Source organism: Cyprinodon tularosa, unplaced genomic scaffold (genome assembly GCF_016077235.1).
Source record: "Cyprinodon tularosa strain WSP-4 unplaced genomic scaffold, ASM1607723v1 ctg769, whole genome shotgun sequence".
NCBI lineage: Eukaryota > Metazoa > Chordata > Actinopteri > Cyprinodontiformes > Cyprinodontidae > Cyprinodon > Cyprinodon tularosa.
In genome coordinates, this window is record NW_024039528.1 from 237,448 (window position 1) to 255,504 (window position 18,057).

Consider the following 18,057-nt stretch of genomic DNA (forward strand, 5'->3'; position numbering starts at 1 on the left):
ACTTTACTTCCATAAATTGCAGGATCCTCTTTACTTTATCTTTGCCAGAAGATTTAAACTTCAAAAGCCTTGCCCTCATAATTTGCAAGATAATTTATTTATAAAGGCTATTTTAATTATTGTGATCAATTTGCACTGTCAATCCCGGCACATGCGCGCTTCATTTGCAGTCTGGATGCTGAAACAGGCTGCAGCGGGATGCTTCTCCAAGTACATCCTGCGGCTCTGATTGCAGCGCTGAGAGAGATTCCTGCGGGAGAACGGGGTTGGGAGAGGGGAGGCGCCCCACGGCAGCAGCTGCCGCTGGAGGACAAGAGTAGGAACGATACATGCTTTCACGTAAGAGTCTCCAAAAGCCGCCAATGACACCGTAAAAAGTCGCCAGATTTGTCGCTAGTCACTTTTTTAAAAAAAATAGTCGCTGGAGGGGTCTAAAAAGTCGCTAAATATAGCGACTAAGTCGCTGAGTTGGAAACACTGCGCACCTGCGGCGCTGACTCGCTCTGCCGTATCTTTTTTTTTTCTTCCCCTTCAGTCAAGTGGCAGTGATAATGGCGGCAGCGGATGACGCATTAATCGCGCGACACAACTAATCGATGATGAAATTCGTTGCCAACGCTTTTAAAAGTCGATTTTTATCGATTTTATCGATTCGTTGTTGCAGCCCTAGTGTCAACCCATTCTTAGCCAAATCCAATCCAATATAGATATCAGCAACTAGTCCCATAAGGACACTGGTTCAGACTTCTCTATGATCACACCCTAATATATTCTAACCTTAACATTGCAGTGTCATTAAGTGAATAAAAAGACAGATTGCAATGTGAAATTAAACGTTTTTAAACTGTTTTAAAATAGGAAGTGTTAGCTGACACTGACTGGGGTGTTCAGATTCTGAAGAGGTTATTTTGATGGTGTACTGCTTTTTTAACAACTTTAAATCTCTTTTTATCTTTCCTCTGCCATGTTTTTGTCCCCTCTGCTTAGACTTAGGCAGATTTAGACAGATTTATTTGTCATTTTGTTTACGCGTGTAAAACAAAAAGAAATTTTGTTTTTTGTTTTTTTTGCTCTGATATCTTTTACTTTGTTTGCCTTGTTTAGTGTTAAAAAATATTGTCTTCTCTCAGTTCCCATTTCTTTCAACTTTTTTGTCATACCACCTGCATGTCACAATGTATTATTCTTAAAACAGAAACTAAGCATAACATATCAAGAAAATAAAAAGAACATAACATGAATCTGTTCTCAGAGTAGTTACTGTATTTGGGCAAAAACTGCAAGAACAGGTCAAACGTTTTACCTTCCTGCAAAGCTTTTGCAATCTAAACATAAGTGAAAATAACTGAAACAAAAATTTGTCACAGAAATCCACAGAAGTTGATCTTTAAGCAATCCATGAGGACATTTAGGCCAGAGGGGATAGAGAAATTGTGCACCAGGGAAAAAATTGCAAAGACAGGAAAAAAAGGTGGGGAACCCATAAGCGATACACTAATGCACCACAAAGCAAGCAAAAAAACATGTTCTTTGAGGATATATGTGCATGTGCACACTTTGCCCTCTATTTTGTATTCTGCAATCAAGAGATGAGAGAAAAAGGAAGAAGTAAAGGGTGATAAAGACAGACTATTACCTCTGGGGTGGTCATTTTCTCCGCTCTTATGTTAGAGGAACCCCTACAGACAGTGTGAGTGGGCAGAATGTGTGTTTGTGTTCGTTCATGGCTTTTAGGGACAAATGTAAACTCAGTGGTAGATCCTGCTGTAATATACTAGAAGTTGAATGTTTCAAAGGACAAACTTGTAGAAAAATACAAGTGGTATATATTTGTTATTAAGAGTATTCTCCTTGCTCTTTATTTAAAGAAGGCAAAATAAAGCTAAGACCTAAAGACACTTCATTGTGCAGACAACAGAATATATTTTTTACACTTTGTGGATTAGACATTAGCTGGGGAAATACATATATACATACCCTCCAGTTACAAATTTGGATAGAGAACATGACTCACAAAACATGAAACATGGCATGGAATCATGTCTATGTACACTCTTATGTACATATTGTACATACAAGAATCAGTGCATGTTCTTTGCACTGATGAGGATAGTTGTACAACTTTATTGGCAAACCTCCCTTTAAATATGCTAATGAGGATAATACTATCTACAAAATCAAATCACTGAATTAATGCGGTTAATAACTTGAATCTTCTGCTGAGTCAGAGATGAAAACTGGAGCGTACCAATGCTGCTTGGTGCTGTATCTACCAGGTCAATTAGTAGACTAACAGAAAGACAGTGGAATCCCGGGCCGCACAGCAGATTCAGCAGATTTCTTTAATTCAGTTACAGTACTTACTCATGTTAGCAGACTCTCGGGGAATGTGAGAGACTTGGCGGATCCACTTCGTTTGATTGCATACAGTACTGAAGTTTGGGGCCTTACCGGAAACAGTTGATCCAGCTGATTTGGCTAAAACTCTAACGTACAGGAACTTAATCACATTAAGGGATTCAAATTAACCCAGATTCATAAAATCACCTTAAATGACTACATGAGAAGATGATATAATTCTTTGTTGACTATACTATTAAACAAGGTAGAGGCTTTTCATACATAGATTAAAAAAGGGGACTTTTTGTGGAAAAAAATCTGTTTTACAACCAGGACTGGTGTACACCTATTGCGTAGATTAAAATTTTAGTAATATTAAAAATTAATGGTGAGGCAAGTGGATTCAGGGGCTTGTTCTAAAGCTTTATTTTTTTCAGCCAAAATCTGTAAGTCATTCAGACAATGACATTAACACAGGATAATCACTCTGGCCACACTAACTTGATGCGCATTGTGGTGAAGAATATTGAGCATTAAAATAACAAAATAATGTATTTCTATTAGGGCCGGCACAGTATATGTATTCGTACTGAACCTTCAGGGTACGGGGGTCACGCATTTCCACGCAGAATACACACGGTACAGAATTTTAATATTGATCTGGACGCGGAACTGTTATTTGGCAAGAGTTTCCTTTAGGACCCATTTAACCACTACCATCTGCAACCTCTGATTGGTCCGTAGACATGCTGGATTGGTCTAGATAATAATGCCACCTTAAAATACAAGCTGCATTCTGTTTGAAGGTACCGCTGTTGGGTTATGTTGTTGCAAGAGAGTGTTAACAATGGCGAGTGGCGAAGAATTAGAAGACCCACCATTATCATTCAAGTCAGATGTGTGGGGTAACTTTGAGTTCCCTGTGAGTTATAATAGCAATGGAGAGCGAGTGGTTGACAAAATAAAGACGGTCTGTCGTCGTTGTTCGATACCTGTTCATTACGTGACTCGGAACACTTCAAATATGTTTGCACATATCAAACGACACCACCCAGATATCCCTATCACTGGCACGAGATGGAAGAAAAGTGTCCAATTACGTCTCCCAAATGTATTACAACCCCTTGATACGAATACATGCAGAGCAAAAAAAATTACCGAAGCAATTGGAATTTACATCGCTCATATTCACCCATATTCCACAGTAGGTAAAGCATGATTCAGATATCTATTGCATTTGAGGATAGATTTTTGTTCATTTTTTTTTTCTGCACTGTACTGGAAAAGTACCGAACTGTAGGGTCCATACCGAGGTACGTACTGAACTGTGAATTTTTTGTACTGTTCCACCTCTAATTGGTTGGTGACACTTTATACAAAGTTAAACTAAGAATGCATGTGCCTATTTTAAGCAGCATATTGTATTATTGATTTAAATACTTTCCTAAGTTGCTGCCCAGTGGCGAAGTGGGTAGCGCTGCTGCCTTGCAGCAAGAAGGTTGCGGGTTCGATTCCTGGCCCAGGGTCTTTCTGCATGGAGTTTGCATGTTCTCCCTGAGCAAGCGTGGGTTCTCTCGGGGTACTCCGGCTTCCTCCCACAGTCCAAAAATATGACTGTTAGGTTAATAAGCTTCTCTAAATTCTCCTTAGTTCTGAGTGTGTGTGGATGGTTGTTTGTCTCTGTGTTGCCCTGCGATGGACTGGCAACCTGTCCAGAGTGTACCCCGCCTCTCGCCCAATGACTGCTGGAGATACTGTAGGCACCAGCACCCCTCGCGTTTTATCACAGAAACTCTTTCTCTACTGGCTCTTTCTCTACTGGCTTCTTGCCGTGATACATCTAATGGGTTATATGTTTTCTGTGGCTGCTGTAGAGGTTAATAAAATGTCATTTTCAAAGCCAAAATTGTGTTTGAAAATTAAATCCATGGAGATTTCTAATTTAAATAAATCCAGAAAAAATCTTTTAATGCTGAGCAACTAATTTTAAAGTGCAGACTGTAGCCTAATTTTTCACAGTAAGAGAAAAACTGAGTACAAGTGCAACTTCATATTATAAATTTGAAAATACAAAAAACAAGTTAGCTCAGATTTAAGGAGGTAACAGTAGGTGATACAGAAGGAAAGTCTCAATATACTAATACTGTGATATTTTCAAAGTAAAAAGATTTTTGCTAAACATATTCAAGGCTTTATCAAAAAAGAACTATGTGAGAACACGTATGAACATACAGTCTTTTAACTTAAATTAACCAAACTGGCCACTTCTTAAAATGTGTTTGACAAACTGATATTTTTCCATCTCTTTTTGAAAACAATCTGCTACTAAGTCATGAATTCACAAAGGATATATTATAATACTGCTCCAGTTGGTGGCAAAAACCATAATTCAAAAGCTAGTATTTTCTTAAAGATTGCACCTTAAATATTGCAACTGTCTTTATTTTTCTATCTGTTGTTGCCTTATATGATCATTTTAAAGTTTTCACAGGGAAATGCATGTTGATTTGCCAGATACTGGTTAATGGAGACTTACATAAGAATTTTTCTTAGCTTTTTGTGCTATTGCTGTGATTTCTTGCATATAAAGTTAAGGCATGCTTGTGTAATTTTAAGCATCCGTGTCGTTTCTTAAGAGAGGTATCTTAATCTCCAGCATATATGATGTTTTAAATGTTTAAATGTTTTTAAATTCACAGGAAAATGCGTGTGGATTTGGTTAATGTTGACTTAAACTAAAACTAACTCTTGTCAGGGATGAAAGTTTAACACTGTTGGTAAAGAAAGTTCAATGCAACTATTTCCAGCTTTCATCATCTTATTACGCATGCAATAGTGCTTTTACAGATTTCCTGGAAATTACTGCATGTCTTATGAGTCTGTCTACAAAACAAACATGTTTTAATTTACAAATAATGTCAGAAAATGCATAGTCTGGGAACTGTGTCCTGAAATTAGTTGTTTACTTAATTCTGAGTGCGAGTTTTATAATATGTTCAAAGGTAGTTCAGCTGCGGCAGGAAATACTGTATAATCATTAAATAGAACTTTTTCCCCGAGGCTGCCACTGGAAGCAAATAGCTCTTGATGATGAAAAACTTAAAGCCCCAAACACTCTCTCTCACACACAAATAGAGAGGCACACAGACTGATAAATAGTAAATCTATCCATGGAGTGTGGACAGTGCATTACCCCAGTTCTAACAGAGACCATTAACAGTGTTAATCTATAGATCCTATCATTATCATGAAATAGAGCTTTGCTCCCATTCTGAGCATAATCATAAACCACGACACATTTTCCCTATCTAGCCCACAGTTTCATATTAAGGTCACCCTAAGCATTGCCAGTATTAACAAAACACAACAGCGAAAAAAACATGACATAATTTACAAATTAGATATTACTCCAGAGACAAAAAGTATAACCAGTGACATCAATAAATCTGAAAATGCCACACTCTATAATAATAATAATAAATGACTGAAAAGGAAAAAAAGGAGGTTGATGAAACAAACCTCTGCAAACTGCTGAGCTTATAGCAGATTCATTGTAAATATATATATATATATATATATATATATATATATATATATATATATATATATATATATATATATATATATATATATATATATATATATATATATATATATATAGATAGATATATAGATAGATATATAGATATAGATATATATATATATATATAGATATAGATATATATACACTATATTGCCAAAAGTATTTGCTCACCTGCCTTGACCCACATATGAGCTTAAGTGACATCCCGTTCCTAATCCATAGGGTTCAATATGACGTCGGTCCACCCTTTGCAGCTAGAACAGCTTCAACTCTTCTGGGAAGGCTGTCCACAAGGTTTAGGAGTGTGTTTATGGGAATTTTTGACCATTCTTCCAGAAGCGCATTTGTGAGGTCGCACACTGATGTTGGACGAGAAGGCCTGGCTCTCAGTCTCCGCTCTAATTCATCCCAAAGGTGTTCTATCGGGTTGAGGTCAGGACTCTGTGCAGGCCAGTCAAGTTCATCCACACCAGACTCTGTCATCCATGTCTTTATGGACCTTGCTTTGTGCACTGGTGCACAGTCATGTTGGAAGAGGAAGGGGCCAGCTCCAAACTGTTCCCACAAAGTTGGGAGCATGGAATTGTCCAAAATGTCTTGGTATGCTGAAGCATTCAGAGTTCCTTTCACTGGAACTAAGGGGCCAAGCCCAGCTCCTGAAAAACAACCCCACACCATAATCCCCCCTCCACCAAACTTTACACTTGGCACAATGCAGTCAGACAAGTACCGTTCTCCTGGCAACCGCCAAACCCAGACCCGTCCATCAGATTGCCAGATGGAGAAGCGCGATTCGTCACTCCAGAGAACGCGTCTCCACTGCTCTAGAGTCCAGTGGCGGCGTGCTTTACACCACCGCATCCGACGCTTTGCATTGCACTTGGTGATGTATGGCTTGGATGCAGCTGCTCGACCATGGAAACCCATTCCATGAAGCTCTCTGCGCACTGTTCTTGAGCTAATCTGAAGGCCACATGAAGTTTGGAGGTCTGTAGTGATTGACTCTGCAGAAAGTTGGCGACCTCTTCGCACTATGCGCGTCAGCATCCGCTGACCCCGCTCCGTCAGTTTACGTGGCCTACCACTTCGTGGCTGAGTTGCTGTCGTTCCCAAACACTTCCATTTTCTTATAATACAGCTGACAGTTGACTGTGGAATATTTAGGAGCGAGGAAATTTCACGACTGGATTTGTTGCACAGGTGGCATCCTATCACAGTTCCACGCTGGAATTCACTGAGCTCCTGAGAGCGACCCATTCTTTCACAAATGTTTGTAAAAACAGTCTGCATGCCTAGGTGCTTGAATTTATACACCTGTGGCCATGGAAGTGATTGGAACACCTGATTCCAATAATTTGGATGGGTGAGCAAATACTTTTGGCAATATAGTGTATATATAGATATATATATAGATAGATATATATATCAGAATATCTATCAGCAAATGCATACAGTGTATAGAAAAAAAGGCATAATTATGAAGGGTGTCAATAACAATGTAGCACTATAGTATAATTATGATAGAAATAAAACAGCACTAAATTGCAAGTATAGAAACTCTTTTATAAATCTTTAATGAGTCTTAACCCAGTGTTAGGGTTTACTGGATATGGTGAGTAAATTAGGGAATTTGTTAGGACTTAAAAAAGAATGAAACAATTAATCGGGTTAATCGTGATTAATCGATAATTGAAATAATTGTCAACTAATTTAGTAATACCTTAATTGTTAACTGGAGTATAGAGACTCTAAAACATGCCTTTAGCTGACAGAGCGACCCAATTAGAGCAGTAACTATACCACAATTGTAAAAGAATATATAAATTTAAGATTTAAAAAAAACTTTTTGCGTGAACATGCTCTATCCAGAATTCCTCAAGTGGAAAAGTTTTAGTTTCACTTGGTTTCATTTAGTAAAAACCTTGGCTATCCGATTATTAATAGATTCATAAAAAAAATACTTGAAAGAATAGTCGATCTACAAATAATCTTTAATTGCAGCCCTAATAATAAATAAATAAAATTTTACATGGCCCTTGTGGATGTGAATTCCATATTAATTTGACTCAGTCAAGAATAGTTTTTTAAAATATGGCAATGTGACCGAACATCAATTATAAGCCTAATTCTGTTCAGAGTTATTAAAACCTTGTTTGAAATATTGTTTTTCATTTATCCAAGAATTTTGTTAATGATATAAACATGAATGATGAAACGTAGTGTAAAGTGGAATAAGCTTTAAAAAAGAAAATCTATTTTTATTTAAAATTTAATAACAAAAGACTCGTCACAAACTTAATCCCATCTCTGTGGACAAGAGCTTCCGGAAATGTCTTGCAGCTATCAGCTTTATAGTGGATGGCGAGTGGGAAATCTAACGGTTTGCATTTTGGGTTGTGGATGAAAACAGCATTTCTGTATAGACTTAAATGAAGTCATAAAAGAATCACATCGTTTCCACCTGCATGAGCTGCCCTCTACCCCACATAAAACTTAGTGAAAATAGCAGGGCCATAACCAATACTACAATACCCTGTAGCAGCAGGTTATTACAGACTCAGGAAAATGAGCCAGGTCCAACCTCTCACTACTTAAATTTAATTTGACCTATGCTTGTGATGAGCTTAGACAGTCTCGCTGGCTGAAGTCTCTTAGTCATGTCAGAAACTACCTGCAGTCTGAGTGTTCCTGGACACCTCTGGCATGTATGCGCCCTACTCTTTCTTTTGGAGTATGTCTACAGGAATGATAGGAAGAAAAGTGCTATGAATAAAGGATTTGATTTCAAAGTTGTATTGGGGTGATTGGGTGGACTATGTGGCGATAGGATGGCAGTTGTGTGACTGTATCATGGGTCAGGTCCAGCTGTACAGGTGTAGCCTGCAGTGGGAATCTCTTCATCTCCTGTACTGTAACCAGCAGCTCAGGATTATGGAAGGAATCATTCAGACACTGCCTTGGTTTAACGTTGGTCTTCATGTACGCCAAATTGTTACGTGTGTGCATCAGCACACACACTTCCGAGCTTTAGTTATAATTGTAAAAAACATCTTCTTGCATCTTCCCACTGGTATGGAGGAGTGCAAGTCTTGGAAATAAAAAGACTTTCTTAAAATCACTCTAATTTTTAGCCTTCTCCGCCGATTTATTTTAACCAGGTTCAAAATGGGACCCTCAAAAAACAAAATTATTACTTAAGAAACTTGCTTTAAAATCACGACAATACTTTAAACTTAAATGTGTCTGTTGAAGGTAAACAGCTAACTGAGGACGTATTCGTTTATGGTGGTGGTCCCACTGTTTTATTAATTTTACTCGTGTTTTTTATCTTTATTTGCCTTTATTCCTCTTGTTATGTTTCTTCTATTTTATAATCTAATTTATGAAAAACACTTTGAATTGTCCAGGTACTGAACTGTGCTATACAAATAAACTTGCTTTGCCTTGACTTGCCTTGCCTGACACGTATCAGCCGTACAAATATCAGGACTAACTGTCCTCTATGTTACTGTCTGTTCTCATAAACAGTTTAATTTCAATATAACATATATGCAAAAGGTCTTTATGAAAGCGATATACATACAATCATTACAACTTCACACTAAGCAAATATTTTGTTATCTTGCACCATTCACCAAGCATTTTGTGTTTTACAAACAGAAATGTTCACGTAATATCTGATCATGTTAAATCCTGTAGTAAAAAGAGTCAAAGCACATTGGCCCACAATGTTAACAGTCAGCATAATAATCCCCCCTGCCCTTTCATTATTTTTAAATGCACACACAATTGAGTATCTTAACTAGAAATATCTAATTAGACATTAATACAGATCAGCTCTCTAATTAACCAAGCCTCCCACACAATCACAGATAAAAGGCTGTGATTCTGCCTGATGTGCGTTGACAATTGCCTGCACATTTTGTTTGAGTCGTTTCTATGGTTAAAAAAGGTCTAGAGTTTATAATGTTACTGTTGTACCTTTTTTTACAACAGTCTTTCTTTCTTGATGTCATTTGTTTAAAAGTGGTGCAAAATAATATACGTACACTTTGGTGTGTGGGGAACAATTTTACACTAAAAACAAAGTTATGTTTACAGAATCCAAAACCTGTATAACAGGAACTTCATTGTGTTTCTTTGAAGATGGGAATTTACACCTTATTGGATTTAAATGCTTTACAGAGTTTTATAAATCCAAATGTGATAGTGTCAGACACCATTTTTGTTGATGGTATTAACAGAAGATATTTAAGTATAGTCCGTTTTAACCCCATGTTCACCTCAAGGCCTATCTTTAATTAGTTTTAAATGAAATATGTTATACATACAAACCTGTGTGTTCAATTTAAATAAATAATTACGTCTAATTTTTTCAGACCATTATATTACTACCAATATATTATATTTATGTACATATCAAGACATGGGCTGTAAAATACTTCTAAATACTTGAACATCTCGCGTGTTCAGCCATGTCCAAAATTCCCTCTAACGACCCCCCTTTCAAAGACATAGACAGGTATCAGGTATTGCAGGCTAACAAAGAACCCAAACGACTTCCATTCAAAAGAGGCGGACCTGTTCAATGTGCATGTTTTCTTAGCCAAAACAAGGCTTTGTTTTTGGTTCACTGTATAAAGCCTCGAACTTAATGCTATTTCTGACATCTCGAATTGAAAACACTTCCTGGGTGGGAAGAGAAACGTCTTCAAACTTGGAGACAAAGTCCAGTGGTTTGTTTTTTTACTTTTTTAGAACTTCTAAAGGTCCTCTATTGTATCTCAAAAGAGGTAAGCAGTAGGCCTACAAAGTTATCTGTCACTCAAATCAAATCTGAGTTCAGGTGAATCAAAACCTCACACTTATTGTTGTACCACTGCAATTATTATTGACCTATCTTTATCTTGAGGCAGGGAGCATCATGTTTCTAAAAGGGGCTGTATCCATCAGGGATTACAGCTTTGTCTGGAACTGGGGTAGATTAAGTGGTAGATATCACAATACCATTCACATGAATAGCAGGGCTGAAGCTTAAAAAAAGAAATCCCTAAAATATCATTCTGCTTTTCCCAGATTGACTTTATCACACTGTGCATCCCAATGCCATATTTTCCTTGGAATGCCATGCACCTTGGGTCCGATTTTGACAAGAGTATTTTAATTTATTTTAGTGGTTGACAGAGGTCTGTGTAGAAACCCTGCTAGCCTTAGCAGATTCGCTTACGGATGAAAACTAGCTTTGTAGCTATAATCCAGCATATTTACATTTGTTTTTATACTGATGTTCATTAATGTGCATTGTCCCTATTCAAATAAATAAAATACAAATAAGGCTTTCAGCCCTAAATTCTTTAGCAATTCGCTCTACAACAGCTTGTCTAAGGGATAAAAAATACAGATTATCCTTTCACTTTCCACCTACAAGATATTCATTCCAGATGCAAGAAGTTTTTCACATGCTAAGTTATCCACAAATAGTAAACTACTTTCCTTTAATAAAGCTAGACCATTTTAAATGTCGCTGAAATAGTTATATTTGCTTAATTTTCTTGCTTCTAACACATCAGATTAAACACATGATGTTCACTTATGTGTTTAATCTGCCATATGAAAAGATAATAATCTTATAATAATAATCAGTCATTTACTTCCCTTATCAGTGTTATAATATTCTTACCTGATTGGTTTTTGAACCTGTTTAAAGTCTTTCTGCTGTTTTTTAAATACCTCTTTAGATCGCTTAAAGGATAGACATGGCTAATGTTTAACTGAGTGATGCCAATTGAACAGGAGTGTTGTTCTAATCGCTTCATGTAAAAGAAAGTCATCATTCTTACAGTTTTAAAGCAATTAGATTAGATAAGATATGTGGAAATAGAAGAGTAGAAAAAGGAAATGAGAAGCATCTATCTACAGTAGAGTCCATTCAAAAATATTTCCTTCATAGGCCCTTGGCTAGTCCTTGGCTTGTCCCCTACAGTTCAGTTCAAATATTTGAACTAAAATCTTCTTTCTGTCATGATTTGTGGACATGAAGATCTAAAGAGAAGTGTCATCTCTTGTAATTCAGAGAAAGGGTGGAGTCCAAGTAAAGAAAATATGCAAGAGGGGGTCATTCCAGTGGCTGGAAGTTGGAGAGGATTTCGCTGGGAGTTGGATGGAAGTGGGCTGACATTCGGCTGGCGTCTTACTGGGAAGGGCCATTTTGAATGGCTGCTACTGTAAATGTATAACATTAATTTGGTAGTTATGAACAGCTTTGAGAGGATAGTCATGACCCAGATCAAGAACTCCAACAACATAAGTGTAGACCCACATCAATATCAGTATCCAATTTTTGGTCAACACAGCCCCCATCCTACAGGAGAGCAGACACTCCTACATCAGTTTTTTTCTTCCTTGATTTCTCCTCAGTCTTCAACTCAATCCTCCCTCAGACATGGGGCAGAAGCTCTCCTCTCTTGGGCTGAGTCCCACACGGGGGAACTGGTTCCTGGGCTTCCTGACCAAGGATGGTCAGGATTTACAACACTGTCTCCTCCCTCATCACCCACACTGGCTTGCCCCAGGGGTGCATGCTGTGCCCCATCCTGTTTATTTTGATGACGTATGATTGTAGGATACCACAGCATATGTCCCATTTACACTAGCCCTCTGAAACCGATCCGTGCCGAGTTCGGACCGAGCTTGGATCAGTGAACCGTGCCAATCTTGGCTCTTACAACCATTTACACATCACGCTAGCACTGTTCCTCCCCTCCTATTGGCAGTTCACGATACTACAGCTCTCAAGGCAGGAATTACTCAATCAAAAATGGCAGCGCCCATTACATTAAGGAACTTCTGTGCCTGGATCCTCCGCTCAAATTTAAAGCCACAACTGAACCGTGTTTAGCCCTACTGTTGAACTAGTGCTAGATTTAGCGTGGTTTGTTGTGTCTGGCATGGTCCATTTCAGTTGCGTTCCATTTATACTCAACAGTTATCCCAGTTACTGTGCTCAGACCGTCCTCTGCATCGGTAGTGTAATGTAGAGTGAAGTTTGCAGATGACAAAGCAGTAGTGGGACGCATCACAAGCAATGATGAATCCAAATACAGAGAAGAGGTTAAACAGCTGATGCAGAGACAATAACCTCTGCCTCAATGCGAAGAAGACGAAGGATATGTTGGTGGATTTCAAAAGGGACAAGAATCTTCTTACATCTGCTTCTCTGGAGAGGGTGGTTAAGGCTACACAGAGGCTTGTAGGGAGCAGCCTTCCCTCCACCTCAACATCTTCACTTTGAGATGCAGGGGAAGTGTCCTCCACATTATAAAGGCCCCCACCCATCCTGCACACAGATTGTTTCAGCTTCTTACCAGGGAATTCAGAGCAAGACCACCAGGCTCAGCAACAGCTTCTACCCTACAGCTCTTCTACTGCTGAACTGGAGCTGCCCTTAATTCAGCTTCATCTCTTTCACTTTCTTTTTCCTGAATTTAACTCCTTGAACTTGGACCCGAGTCCAAACATTGTGAATTTGCACAAACATGCAAATGTGTACTAGAATAACAATGTAAAAAAAAATCCTGTAACTTAGATAACAAAGTTTAGCACAAATGATCTTGTTTAGTGTTTCAAATTATCCCAGACCAACCAATTTTTTATTTGAACATAACATGCAAGTTTGGTAATTTTAAGGAAAAGTCCAGCCAAATTCAGCTTCAAACTTCTGAAAGTTTGTCACAATGCGCTATTATCCAAATCAAATCAAAAACATTCTTCTTGGAAATATTCACTTCATATAATGTGTTTTTTCTCAGGCCAGAAGTTCAATGGCAAATCCTCCCTGTTCAAGTTGACAATACAACAACGAACCCGTCCGTGGAGGATCATAAATCGGAAAAGTGTTTTTTTTTTCATTTTTACGCGATGTATTACAACATCCAACTACCATGCACGTGGGCATTGTCAGTTTAAGTATAGCTCTTGCGAATTTCAGTGGTGAAGTGCTCTCAAAATCTTAAATAATTGTTATTGATGGCAGATGTGTCTTGTAGTTCCCATTGATTTGTTTGTAAAGCGGGGAGAATGGCGCTAGGCTTACCACACCGTGTTACTATATTTGGGCAAAAATGGATGGTCCCAACTCAGTGATCGAGTTTTTTAACGCTAAATTAATTAAATTACTGCAAACATATTCATTTTAGTTATATATAATGATCCATTGATTATTCCTTGCTGACCGGACTTTTCCTTTAATCAGAAAATAAATCTTGAAGATTCCAGGTTATATGGTGAGTTTCATTGGTTACCAGACAATGGTAAATCTAAACAACAAAAACCTGGCTAAGCAGCAGTACCTTTTTGAGATAATATCCACAATGCCTCGTATTTATAAAAGCTTTTTTAATAATATGGATAAGTAAATTCTGTCTTTATGGTTTCTTCAAATGTACTTTGTTTTTGTTTGTTTTTTTGTTTTTTTTTTAGCTGGCCTTGATATTTGCTATGAACGGTATGGCTGGAAAATAGAAAAAAGTCAAACCTAAAAAAAAACATTTGAAGTAATACACATCACTACTTAAAATCCTAAAAATATATCATTATAATCCATTTTTATATAAACTTTTAGACAGCTTGGAGATTTTTAGTTTTTGTTTTGTTTTTCCCATATCTTTAGTTCAAGCATTCAGCATACAAAGGAGAGTGAATCTTAATGCGCATGAAGATGGATGTGGCTGCCTTGAATAACTCAGCACAAACACAGATATGCTACAGTGTTAAATGTGTAAAAAAAATATGTAAATTAAAGCACATTGAAAAGCAGAGCTGATAGACAAAGCTGAAGTATATGAACAATTAGGCACTCAGGAAACATTTAGAGTATAATTAAAAATACTGAATTATTGTAAATTATGACTTCAGAAATGGCTTACAAATGTCTTCCTTAACAATCATATAGCCTCTGATCTGTTTAATTTTCAGTTAAAAGTTGAAGAATTTCAGAAAAACATTAGTGTCCTAATTAAAACCATATTCTCAACAAAATATAATTGTTGCAACATCAAAATTGTATTTTTAGTGCTACTGAATGGAATGCATATACTGTATAAATGTTGATAAATGCTTGTATTAGTTTCAAAACCAGGCTCCCTATTACAGCTGACTTTCAGGGTACTGTTCGACTTCAGAACGAAATCTCTGTGCATTTCCTGCATATCATTATCTGTGTGTATTTATTATTGGTCAGTGTTTATTTGAAATAGTCCATCCCCATTAAATACCTGTGTTTTGTTTTGTTTAAATACAGACTGCTATGACTCTCGTGCTATCTACTGTAAGTAGATTAATCAAAGAGTGCATTGAGGCATTTTCTGCACCCATAAATGCTTTTTAAGCGACGGGCAAAGCAGCAGCTGGTTGACAGGGGGGTGTTAAAAAAAAAATGACTCAGTTCTACCTCTCAGCTGTGGAGGAGGCCTTTCTCTGACAAATCACTGCCAACGAACTGCTTCCCGGTGCCATTTCCTGTTTGATCTCCCACGCAACGAGGTTGCTGGGTTTCACAGCGAGGAAGTTTATGCCTGACTGGAACCACACCCTACAGAGAGAAAGAAAAGGAAAAGACACAAAGTGGGGGAGGAAACAAAGAGTAAGGTTAATCCAAACTTCACATAAGCACATTAAAAAACAAAGGAGCGGCGTTATTACTATGACAGTGGGATTGGTTAAAAATTCTATCTGCTTTGCTTGGAGTTTCCCTGCCCTGATTTTCACTTTGATTTTCTTTGATCTCTGATACGTGCCAGACCTTCTTGGTATAAAATGTCTTTTAAAATTGATTCTCACAACACGGATATGCCTCCCACGATGTTCTTTGGTGGGAAAAGGTGTGACAGAAAGAAGACAATGGAGTGACAGCAGATGCTTTTATGAAAGTATTTTTTTTTTTTTTTTTCAGAATAATGCCTGCTAACAAAATGAAACAGGGTATGCTGTATTAGACAGTAGTTTATTCCTTAATATTAGAGTTAACAATATATATATAGTTCGCTGTTTTCAGTTAGTATTAGTATAGCGTAGTTCCTCCTAATATAATCAGGGCTTTTTAAAAAGGTTTCATCAATCTGCTTTTACTTTTTTGTATTATGTATCCTGTCTTCATCTGTAATTATTCCCTCATTCCATTAGCCTTTTTGACAACCTTATTTCTTTTTGTCAGTCACTACATAATTTCCTTCTCTTTCTTCTTTCCATTCCTCCTTATTTCATCTTTTCCTTTAAAACCCACCAAAGTAACCTGGATGATTTTTATCCTCAAACCGCTACTACTCAACTCTCTTTTCCCTTTTCCTATTCCAGTTGTCCTTTTTACATGATTCCCCTGTTAATACTACTACTTTATTTTCCTTACTAAGGCTCCCCTTTCATCATTTCCTCTTCTTTTTCTTCACATTCACCTCTCTAAGGTTCTTTTTATCCCTCAGTGTTTTTCTTCTTTATCTATATGCCTCCCTTAATCACGGCATTTGTCCCTCCTCCATCCTCTGTCTCAGTATCTTGTTCGTATCTCAATTTACTGATTCACCTCTATTTGGTTATTCTTTCTAAATTGTTCCATTTTGATTTATCTTAGTCATTACCTTACCAAGAGCCTAAGTTTATTAACATGTTTCCAACCAAATACAAAGAAACACACTCCATACTTTTCGCATAAGCTCAAATACAAAACAATTGCAGTTACAATGCAAGTTGTTTTTACCTCAAATGTTTCTATCCCCTCTCTGGCCGCTTTCTTTTCTTAGAAGCTTGAACAACTAATTTTTTATTATCCAAACCAAAATTTAAAGAACATTTTTTCCAGTTATTTTATGCTCACTACAGTGGAGACAGTTCTTTTTAAAATATATATTGTGTAAAATGATAAATTTGCGTAAAATCTGACTCCTCTGATCCCAACATTCAGAAAATGCATTTGTAAAAGTTCCTAAGTGTTTAGTTTTTACAGAAATAATAACCCTATATTTCAGTCTGTAAAATAATGGTAGTTGTAATAAAAAAAAAATTAAAGAGACCCAAATGACACAATTGGGATGGACAACACAATACATCAGCATTAATCTGTTGATGGGTTAATTTGTCAATCCGTACATCTTTCCTCCAGGTGCACATTTTCTGCTGCGGTCCTTCTTCCAAATGAGATCTGAATCTTAAACAGGGTTTTACATGAATTACATATGTCATTGTTTTTCCACAGAAGATGCGTAAATCCCCTGAATTTCCAAAGGCGATTTAAATTTACTAAAGTATTTTTTTTTGTGTCATAATTTGGTTGTAAAATATATGCAAAAAAGAAGTGATAGTGTCTTTTTCTTCCTGGTGGTGCAGTATGAAACAGCAAATGCTCCTTTTAAGAACCTTTCTATAATTAAACAGCTGAATGTTGGAGAATTTCCACAAACCTCTTTGGGATTGTACTGAGATGTATATCTCTATCTCTTGAATTCTCTTTCATTTTGCCTTCTCACCCTTTAATATTCTTTATCCTGCTATCTTTTTTGTACCTTTGTCTATTTTCCCTAGGTACAAAGCATTACGAATGATATAATTACAGGAAGAAAATAGGAGGAAGAAAAAAAAATCTTTTTCATAGCAGACCTGCTGCATGATGACATGAACTACTAGATGGCAAGGTAATCTTTTATTTCTAAAAAAATTATTTTAAATTGCATAACTAAATTATACATTTGCTTAAATTCATATGTACATAATATTTAGTATTATTTAACATTAGTATTATAATATATAGTATTTGTGTATGTAATTTCCAGTTTGCTGGTAAAGATCCAGGTCATAGTCATTCAAAAAGTAAAAAAAAAAATCCACTGCACTTTGTTTTCCAAGTTTGAGGACGTTTCGCTTCCCATCCAGGTATTGAAAAAGTTTCCTAGATGGGAAATTAAACGCCTTCAAACTTGAACTTTTATGGAATAATTTATAATTTATGAACAACTTAAAAAAGAATAAAACAAAATGTAAAAAATAAGGCGATTTAAATCAATTAAAATATCTTTTTGTGTCATAATTTGGTTGTAAAAATAACCTCGTATACACGTTTGAATAATGTCAACAATTTAACATGATCA

At 36.8% G+C, this 18,057-nt stretch overlaps 1 protein-coding gene across 1 annotated transcript in view; it reads right to left on the reverse strand.

The window, feature by feature from the left end:
* Positions 1 to 15,508, reverse strand: part of LOC119773570 (transmembrane protein 132C-like) — a 163,361-nt gene extending 147,853 nt beyond the window's left edge. The window contains exon 1 of the mRNA XM_038270575.1: positions 15,372 to 15,508. Within this exon, the coding sequence (XP_038126503.1) occupies positions 15,372 to 15,436 (65 nt within the window). The 5' untranslated portion in view covers positions 15,437 to 15,508. The remainder of the gene's footprint in view (positions 1 to 15,371) is intronic.
* Positions 15,509 to 18,057: the final 2,549 nt, after the last annotated feature.